The sequence below is a fragment of the Rutidosis leptorrhynchoides genome, chromosome 2 (assembly GCF_046630445.1).
Source record: "Rutidosis leptorrhynchoides isolate AG116_Rl617_1_P2 chromosome 2, CSIRO_AGI_Rlap_v1, whole genome shotgun sequence".
NCBI lineage: Eukaryota > Viridiplantae > Streptophyta > Magnoliopsida > Asterales > Asteraceae > Rutidosis > Rutidosis leptorrhynchoides.
Genome location: NC_092334.1, coordinates 127,647,068 through 127,658,155, shown reverse-complemented (window position 1 = coordinate 127,658,155; position 11,088 = coordinate 127,647,068). Strand labels below are relative to the sequence as shown.

General features: G+C 32.9%; 1 protein-coding gene and 1 pseudogene across 1 annotated transcript; both read right to left on the bottom strand.

The window, feature by feature from the left end:
* Nucleotides 1-2,545: 2,545 nt before the first annotated feature.
* LOC139891379 (flowering-promoting factor 1-like protein 3) lies at nucleotides 2,546-2,869 on the bottom strand (annotated as a pseudogene).
* A 978-nt stretch (nucleotides 2,870-3,847) lies between these two features.
* Nucleotides 3,848-4,355, bottom strand: LOC139891378 (flowering-promoting factor 1-like protein 4). Its single transcript, XM_071874343.1, has one exon. It carries the CDS (start codon nucleotides 4,312-4,314, stop codon nucleotides 4,006-4,008), a length of 309 nt encoding a protein of 102 aa, XP_071730444.1. The 5' UTR covers nucleotides 4,315-4,355; the 3' UTR covers nucleotides 3,848-4,005.
* Nucleotides 4,356-11,088: the final 6,733 nt, after the last annotated feature.

Below are 11,088 nucleotides of genomic sequence, written 5' to 3'. Positions count from 1 at the left end.
TTGACCTTAGCCATGAGAACATGATCCTTACTCGAAATCGATATTAAATCTGCATCATCAATTGTAATCCGTTTCGAATTATGTTTAACGCCAGACACTTTGGATGCATAACAACTTTCATGAACATCGTTTGTTTTAATCGCCTCCGGATTCTTAACAATTTTAGGAATAATAGTAGTCGGTTCAGGAACAGAATGATCTTTAATAACCTCATGAGAAATAATCGGATCAGGGTAGGGTTTCGATGTTTTCTTGCTATCGAATTTAGAGGCTTCCACATAAAGGTGAAAATTGCCCATCCAAACATCTGCAAGCCTGTTTACCATATCAAGAACATGCTTAACCCCATGAATCTAATGAGACCGAAACGTTTTCCAAATTTTGCTCGTTTCTTCGCGATGTACACATCAACAAGATAGCCATAGCCGTGAAACACCCTCCATAATGATGAAACATCAGCGTGTTCTGGGAAATTAGTCACAAGAAAAGATTCATACTCTTTACCCGATCGTTTATGAAAATCAACATCTATCTTCCTGTATGTGATTTTGCCATTATGCCGTTCTTTGAAAGTCCACCCGTATTTGAGAGGAACATTGCGTACTTTACCCACCATGGTGATTGGCGTTTAGGCCTGCCAGATATCACCGAAAAAACCAATGTCAGCGACGGCGCCAAACAACCGGTAGAGATCGCCCGATATTCATGGAGAGAATAATATTCTTTTTCCGTAAAATCTTGATTTTTTTTATAATAAAGCACCTCCATCGTTACTCTAAAACATAACTAAATCATCAATGTAACACATTATCTCAATTCACTTGTGCTTCATATGATGTTGATACTACTTGTGAATTTATCCAATTTCTGGTGTGTTAAGTGTTAATAGTTGAAGCTGGAGCTAGCTTATAGCTGGAGCTGGAGCTGGAGCTGGAGCTTATGGTTCGAGCTGGTAGCTGAAGCTTATTTTAGAAGCTGAAAGTTGGAGCATATTTTTTTTAATAAGTGTTTGATAAAAATTAGTTGGAGCTGGAGCTTATTATTGTAAATTGACTAGAGACAACAATATATATATATATATATATATATATATATATATATATATATATATATATATATATATATATATATATATATATATATATATATATATATATATATGGGTCAAATATGTAATTTCAACTTCATAAGCCCAGGAGCTAATTTTTATAAGCTAGTTCAACCAGCTTCTTTTTTCAGAACTTATTTTTTTCATAAGCTCGGGAAATTATGTCAACCAAACGACGCTACTAGCTTAAGCTTATGAAAAAAATAAGCTTAAGCTTCCATAAGCTCCAGCTCACATAAGTTCTAATAAGCTGCGCAGCCAAACACACCTTTCATGTAGTTTGGCAAGGAAATTTTGTGACATGGCTACAGAACCCTTTACATGTAAGACCTATTGATGGCTCGATAAGTATGTGGTAATCATATTCGTATTATCATCATACCCATATTTCTATTCGAAAAAATAAAGTATCCATATTTTCGCTTGAATGTCCTGTTTGTAACTTCAGTATTGAAAAAAATGATCATGTTCTTTTTTTTTGCAATGTGACGTTGGATCTCTGGAGCAGGAATAGAACACAGATTGATCAAGATGTGCTTGATTTCGTTTTTGTTTCAGCTATGTTGTCTTGGTTCGAGATGTGGACAGCTACTAGTTCCACAAGTTTGACTTCGTACTATATATTTTTTTAACAGCACTTAGGAGTCACTGATGAGAGTCGAACATGATGTCGACTCCCACCCACCCGATCATTTCATTTGTACGAATCACTACAATCCAACCGCCCTTCAGGAGGAATCCCACACGACGAATTCATACGGGCATCGCGTGTGGTAAAAACTCCTCGGGTGAGGCCTGAACGCAGGACGTCTACAACCTCCGAGGTCCATGAAATAAGAGGACAACAACAAGGAAAATTTTGCAGTGAGTGGAGGTCGAACCCCTGACCTACCATATGGAAAGACAAGTCACTGCCACTACACCAACCAATCCTTGTTAGTTCGTATTATCTTCGTGGTTGTTTGTTGGGTCCTGGCATTTATGGAATTGAATTGTGTTATATTTACTGAGCTGTCCTTATGGAAGAGCGATCTTAGTGATCTTTTAAAACTTGGTTTTATAGCTTAAATATAGAGGTCATGAGGTCTTGTTTGAAACTCATGCAATCTAAAACCTGTAATCAATCCTTTAGGTTTCCAATAATATCATCCGTACAAGAAAAGAAAAAAAAAAACACAAAAAAGCAGGTTTAAGTAACCACACAATAAGTTATATTTACATTTTAAGTAGGAGTACACCATAAGATACATGTCAATTACTTACAAATTTATACTTGAAATCCCAACAAAATCTTAAAAGTCAAAACGTTATATATAATAAGAAAGACACACATGTAACAAACAAAAGACCAAAGCATGCAACCAGCCATTGATGCATGATAAAGATAGATCAAAATCATGATCATGGCCGTACGTCACCAGCCAGCAGTTAAATTAATCACGAATCTCTTACTTCAAAGATATTGCGATTCTTGACAACGATATCAAACATATGCATCGTCTTAAGTTTGTTGAAGTCCTTAGGGAGTGATATTAGATCAACGGTTGAACTTTTATGAAATTGAAAAAGATTTGGATCATTGTAATACCTTTCCCATCCTATAGATGTTAGCATTCGTTCAAGAACCTAGTACGAAGTGACCACTTCGTTCGTGGGAAGGTGCACCAACACCTTGCCACGAGATGCACCTTGTGAAGAGTCAGCACCGGGGTTCTCAACGAGCCTAAGGACACCATCCTTGAACACCCACACACCAGACATATATGGTTTAGGACTTTGGATTTGAATGATTAATTAGAATTGAATTTGGTTTAAATAGAGGGTAACAGGTGGATTGGTGATGCATGCATGTAGAGGCATATGTTCTTGTAATTTAATTAGTAGTTCTTGTTAATTCTTAAAGTATAAAATAGAATTAGAATATATACATACATATGGGCTTCTTTTCCACAAATATATTAAATACTTTACATTTAATTACTCCATATATGAGTGGGTATTTATTTTTATATATAGTTTTAAAGTAATGCTAAAAACTACAATAATGAATTCAAATTGAAATACATACATACATATATATTTGATTAGCGCACTAGAAAGGTAAAAGGTTAGTTGTTTAATTTATCAGAAAGGTTACATGTCAAGAGTTTAGTGTTCATCTTTTAATAAGAACATGTATGCAAGTATAAGTTATGTAGCCACACATACGTAAAAATATGGAACTCAATATATATTATAGTCGAATTAACTTGAATACATATAGGCTAAATACATCGTTAGCATTGCAAAAACGCGCTTTTCACCATAATATATGGCTAAAGATGCGTCTTTTTTGAAAATCTAAATTCAAAAAATTCAGTGTTCGGATCATATGCTCTTTTGACGCGTCTTCATTTGTAGTTGTATATGTAGGATAACTAAAATAGAAAAATCGAAAAATCAACATTCTTGATCTCGTTATTATGACATGAGTAGTGTATGTGTATGTACTTTTCAACGTATATTGTTATCGTATGTATATATGTGAATGATATGATTTGCAATATAACCTCAAATAGTCAAAAGGTTGAATGGTGCTCTTTTTGTGAATAAAAATGTGTACCAACTTTCATTTTAGTTAATTTTTTAATCTAGGAGCTCTAACAAGATTTGAACAGACATGATCTCAATACGGAGTATAATATAACAAAAAGCTTTGTATTCCAATCACCCAAAGAACTTAATTTACAAATTCTTGAAGATCATACATATGATGACTATAATCACAACACATACCACAAATAATCAAATTTTGACTACAACCTTGAAATTAAACACACATATTTCAAACCAAAGATCAAACCAACCATATGAATGCATGATATATATAATGTAACATGAACACAATCATCAATCAACTATGAATCTCGTACTTCAAAGACATTTCGATTCTTGACCACAATATCATACATGTGCATGGGCTTTAGTTTCTTGAAGTTTTTGGGTAGAGATATAAGATGAACCGTGGATCTTTTATGAAACTGAAAAAGATCAGGATCATCATAATATCGTTCCCAACCAAGAGACGTGAGCATTCTTTCAAGAACTTCGTATGAAGTCACGATTTCGTTAGTCGGAAGGTGCACGAGTACTTTTCCACCTTGTAACGAACCCGCACCATTCTTGAGACTAACTACACCATTCTTGAACACCCACACACCAGACATTTTCTCTAATTAATAAGGAAGTTATATAAGTACCGTGAGAATATAATATATTGAAGGTAGCTAGATATTGATGATTAATTAAATTATTACGGGGTGATTAGAGGTTTATATAAGAAGGATTAAGGTAGAGGAATATATTCTACCATACCCACGTATATAGATATATGTATTAACAAATATTATTAAAACTTATAAGGAATGGAGATGATTATTCTTTTTGCTCAAAGAGGATCCTCAAAAGATTGTGAAAGTGTAGTACGTATTATATGACGTAACGACTTAATTATATACATATACATATATACATTTTTTTATTACCGTGGACACCTCTCTATGAACGAGCACATTGACTCCCCCATAGAGGTTAAATCTCGAGTAATCAAGTTCTTCGAGCGCGAGACCCGGTACTGAGTGAATTGCGCATTATGCACACCCTCTGGTCACACTCTCTTTTTGAACAATTTGGCATAGCCAAGAATTGAATTGAACCTGGCTGGTGTGTTTTATTGGATAACTCGGTGGTCACTCATATGAACCTGCGTGGTTTTAACACATATGCTCACAATTAAGTTTTAGGGTAGGACGCCAGTTTAATTGGAATGTCATGATTTATAGTCGTATATATGTATTTATGTTGTATATCTTTGGCATTAATGTTGCATGTAATCACAAGTAGATGGAAGTCTTAATTGATTTTTGTGTTGTTAAATTAGAGAGTATCAATGTTGTAAAATTGGTATCAATGTATCAATTCTATCTCAATCAATGTTGCAATCAGGAAGTTTCATGTTGATCGTAGGTTCTATTTAATTAACTACACACATCCTTCGATCATTTTAGTTTTAACTAGAAAAATATTCAACCGTGCATTGCGGCGGTCATGTCAGGTTTTGTTTGGGTATGCATTGTTTAACACCTTTTTTTAAAGATTGTTACATGTATAAACATAGCTTACATAACAACTATACTTGGTACGTATATACAGCTGCTGAAATGTCTCGTTCATATCGATTATAAACGTTTCATATTAATTGATTTCGTTGCGAGGTTTTGACCTCTATATGAGACGTTTTTCAAAGACTGCATTCGTTTTTAAAACAAACCATAAACTTTATTTTATCGATAAAAGTTTAAAACCATAACGTAGATTATCAAGTAATGATAATCTAAAAGATAACGTTTTACACATGATCATTACATAATGATTTACAATAATATTACACATCGACTTAATTCTCCGAATGCAGTTTTTAAACAAAATATTACAAGCATGCTGACTCCAATTCTTGGCCTTAAGTTAGCATGCAACAGCGGAATCTCTTAATAATCACCTGAGATTAAACATGCTTTAAACGTCAACAAAAAATGTTGATGATTTATAGGTTTAATCTTTATCATAAATCATAATAATAATAGGCCACAAGATTTCAATTATAACTGCACACGTAACCCGTGTACAAAATAATACGCGTAACCCGCGAATTAAAAATCATTCATATGGTGAACACCTGGTAATCGACGTTAACAAAAATGTATCTAGAATATCCCCATCATTCCGGGACTCTCATCGGACATGATAAAATTGAAGTACTAAAGCATCCGTAACTCGGATGGGGTTTGTTAGGCCCAATAGATCTATCTTTAGGATTCGCGTTAATTAGGGTTTCTGTTCCCTAATTCTTAGATTACCAGACTAAAAAGGGTGATATTCGGTTTAATAATCCAACCATAGAATGTAGTTTCAAGTACTTGTGCCTATTTTGTAAAACATTTATAAAACTGCATGTATTCTCATCCCGAAAATATTTGGTAGTAAAAATGGGACTATAACTCACTTTCACAGATTTTTACTTCGTCGGAAATAAGACTTGGCCACGGGTCGATTCATGAACCTATAACAGATATATACATATATAGCAAAGTATGATCGAAATATATTCACAACATTTTTATTACGTGTTGACGTTTTAAGTTGTTAAGTTAGCAGTCCATCGTTAGTAGTCCACAATTAGTAGTCCACAGTTAGTAGTACATAAATAGATATATTTTCTCGAATCAATCCACGACCCAGTGTATACAAGTCTCAGACTCTATCACAACTCAAAGTATATATATTATTTTGGAATCAACCTCAACCCTGTATAGCTAACTCGAGCATTACCGCATATAGAGTGTCTATAGTTATTCCAAATAATATATATAAATGATGTCGAGATGATATGTCAAAACATTGTATACGTGTCTATGGTCTATCAAGATTACATAATATATATTAGACTACATGTATAATACAATATAAGTGTGACGACCCGGAAATTTCCGACCAAATTTAAACTTAAACTTTATATGATTTCGACACGATAAGCAAAGTCTATAATGTTGGGTCTCAAAAAGTTTGATTTGTTTCATATATTCAATTGACCTTCGACTGCTCTCGACGATTCACGAACCATTAATTGTAAATAGTTATGTGTATGTATATATAAATAATAATTCGAAATATAATTTGAAGTATTATATGTTGTTGTTATTAAAATTTAATAAAATAAATATAAGATATTATAATAATTATTATTTAAAATATATCTCTATATATAAATAAAGTATATTAAAAATAAATATTAAATGATTGTAATACTCGTTTGATGTTATGATGGATATTAAACAAGTTTAACTTTGAACTTATGAAAAGTTGAAAATAAACATTGGACCATGATTAAGTTATATAAATTTTAAGTTTACTAAAAATATATTTAAATACCTTGAGTTAAGTTTTGATACTTCGTACATATTACTTGGAATTAAAAATAAGTAATTGACGAACCTTTTTGATCAAAATTTTCACATTTAATGAATAAAATAAATAAATATATTTAATGTAAAAATTTGGGATTTTTCGGTGCACTTTTATTCTGCCACTGATTAACAATGGAGCACGAAACCCAGTCCGCGTTATAGTGTCGGTAGAGTAATTATTTGAGGCTGCTAATTAATTTTTTTATTATTATCTCTTTTTACACGTTTCTATTTCCACTATCTATCTATCTAACTCTATCTCTATTATTACATATATATTTACATTACATAATATATAGAGATATGATCTATCAAACTTGGCACCTCACAAGCCATCACCATTCTTCTCCTTCCATCTCCTGCAACTATCCTTGGGCCACCTTCGATCACCACTCAACAACAAACACTCGTTGCTACACGATGAAACCCACTTAACCATTGTTGATCACTAACCCACTTTAGTTTGTTGCTACCCTTCTATTCCTGACAAACAGCACCATCAAACCTTGTTGCTGCAACAACACCACCACCGTCGGTTATCATTACAACAATCCGACTTTACACGGTCTCTTCCATGTCAAAGCTTACAAACCGAACCCCAACTAACAAATCACGTGTGGTTGCATTTACAACTTCATCAAACTCAACTATATTGGGTCTTTGTCGTGAACATAAAACCACCATCAACACCTTCACTTCTAATTAACCATCATCACTGTTATCATCAAACGAACCACCATACTCGTCCATGTTTTCTTGTATTCTGTTTCTATTCGACACCCTACAACTATTCTCCTGTTTCGTGATCAACAAAACCCACATCATCTTCGTGTTCTTGCTCGATGAAACTATCACCCACAACCTTCCGCCACTACCTCCCACCTATGAATCACCACCCATTATCCACCCTTCCTAAACAGCCGGCCACCATCACTACACACCTCAACCGCCTTCCACCATATCCACCATCCTAAATCATCATACTCCACATACGGTGTACAATTACCATGATTCACCGGTTAACCATCTTCACCTTGAAAACACCCACCATCGTGAACCATGAACCACCCTAACAAACCGCTACACTTTTGCGACTGAAACTAGCTCCTGTCTCCGTCTATCTGTTTTTGTCCGAACACAAAGACACATACCTAAACACTCTACTTTGCTGCTGTTATATTCGAGTTTCCCACCACTATCCGTCACCCCACAATCACCACCTCATCATACACTTGTAACCTCATACACCTGCAACTTCTAATTCCCTGTTGTAGCTGCTATACGTTTCCATTTTTCTGTCGAACCAAATCATCAAAAAATCTGCTGTATATTTTTTTTATGAATGAATAAAGATGGTGTATCATGATAATAGGATAATGATAATGATGATTAAGGAATGACGAGATGATTGTGATGGATTGATGATAAAATAAAAACGATGAATAGAGATGAAAGATGATTATGATTAGACGTTACCATCGATAAGCTATAAAGTTTAAGCTGTCGATTTTTTGATTACAAAAATAATATGGTTGTATATGAAATGTCCCGTTCATATTGATTATAAACGTTCCATATTAATTGATTTCGTTGCGAGGTTTTGATCTCTATATGAGACGTTTTTCAAAGACTGCATTCATTTTTAAAACAACCATAAGCTTTATTTTATCAATAAAAGTTTTAAAAACATTACGTAGATTATCAAATAATGATAATCTAAAATATACTGTTTACACACGACCATTACATAATGGTTTACAATAGAAATATATTACATCGACATATGTTTCTTGAATGCAGTTTTTACACAATATCATGCAAACATGGACTACAAATCTTGTTCTTATTTTAGTATGCAACAGTGAAAGCTCTTAGTATTCACCTGAGAATAAACATGCTTTAAATGTCAACAAAACTGTTGGTGAGTTATAAGTTTAACCTATATATATCAAATCGTAACAATAGACCACAAGATTTCATATTTCAATACACATCCCATACATAGAGATAAAAATCATTCATATGGTGAACACCTGGTAACCGACATTAACAAGATGCATATATAAGAATATCCCCATCATTCCGGGACACCCTTCGGATATGATATAAATTTCGAAGTACTAAAGCATCCGGTACTTTGGATGGGGTTTGTTAGGCCCAATAGATCTATCTTTAGGATTCGCGTCAATTAGGGTGTCTGTTCCCTAATTCTTAGATTACCAGAATTAATAAAAAGGGGCATATTCGATTTTGATTATTCAACCATAGAATGTAGTTTCACGTACTTGTGTCTATTTTGTAAATCATTTATAAAACCTGCATGTATTCTCATCCCAAAAATATTAGATTTTAAAAGTGGGACTATAACTCACTTTCACAGATATTTCCTTCCTCGGAAATAAGACTTGGCCACGAATCGATTCACGAACCTATACAAATATGTACATATATATCAAAGTATGATCAAAATATAATTACAATCATTTTTATTTTGTTTTAAAGATTTGAGTGTATTAAGTCAGCTGTCCTCGTTAATAACCTACAACTAGTTGTCCACAGTTAGATGTACAGAAATAAATCGATATATATTATCTTGAATCAATCCACGACCCAGTGTATACACCTCTAAGGCTAGATCACAACTCAAAGTATATATATTTTTGGAATCAACCTCAACCCTGTATAGCTAACTCCAACATTACTGCATATAGAGTGTCTATGGTTGTTCCAAATAATATATATACATGGGTCTATATGATATGTCAAAACATTTGCATACGTGTCTATGGTATCCTAAGATTATATAATATATTAGAATACATGTATAATACAATATAAGTTAGCTAGGATATGATTTGTATAGATTTTTTAAACATTTCCCGTAGCTAAAAAGATCAAAAATATCCAATCTTGTTTTACCCATAACTTCTTCATTTTAAATCCGTTTTGAGTGAATCAAATTGCTATGGTTTCATATTGAACTCTAATTTAAGAATCCAAATAGAAAAAGTATAGGTTTATAGTCGGAAATTTAAGTTACATGTCAATTACTAAAGAGGTAGTCATTTCGGTCGAAAGAACGACATCTTGATGACCAGTTTGAAAAACATACTTTCACTTTGAGTTTAACCAAGATTTTGGATATAGTTTCATGTTCATATGAAAAATCATTTTCCCAGAAGAACAACTTTTAAATCAAAATTTATCATAGTTTTTAATTATCTAAACTAAAACAGCCTCGGTTTCACTACGGCAGCGTATATCCGATTTTATGGTGTTCATCGTGTTTACAGGTTTTAAATCATTAAGTTAGCATATCATATAGATATAGAACATGTGTTTAGTTGATTTTAAAAGTCAAGTTAGAAGGATTAACTTTTGTTTGCGAACAAGTTTAGAATTAACTAAATTATGTTCTAGTGATTACAAGTTTAAACCTTCGAATAAGATAGCTTTATATGTATGAATCGAATGATGTTATGAACATAATTACTACCTCAAGTTTTCTGGATAAAACTACTAGAAATGAGAAAAATGGATCTAGCTTCAAAGGATCCTTGGATGGCTTGAAAGTTCTTGAAGCATAATCATGACACGAAAACAGTTCAAGTAAGATTTCACTCGAAATAAGATTGTTATAGTTGTAGAAATTGAATCAAAGTTTGAATATGAATATTACCTTGAATTAGAAATATAACCTACTGTAAATAACAAAAGTTACTTGATCTTAGATGATTACTTGAAATGGATTAGAAAGTTTGGAAGTAGACTTGCAAACTTGGAAGTATTCTTGATTTTTATGAAACTATACTTAAGGAATTTATGAAGAACACTTAGAACTTGAAGATGGAACTTGAGAGAGATTAATTAGATGAAGAAAATTGAAGAATGAAAGTGTTTATAGGTGTTTTTGGTCGTTGGTATATGGATTAGATATAAAGGATATGTAATTTTGTTTTCATGTAAATAAGTCATGAA

Coding starts and splice junctions, on each gene's coding strand:
- LOC139891378 (XM_071874343.1), bottom strand. CDS start 4,314: ATGTCTGGTGTGTGGGTGTTCAAGAATGGTGTAGTTAGTCTCAAGAAT.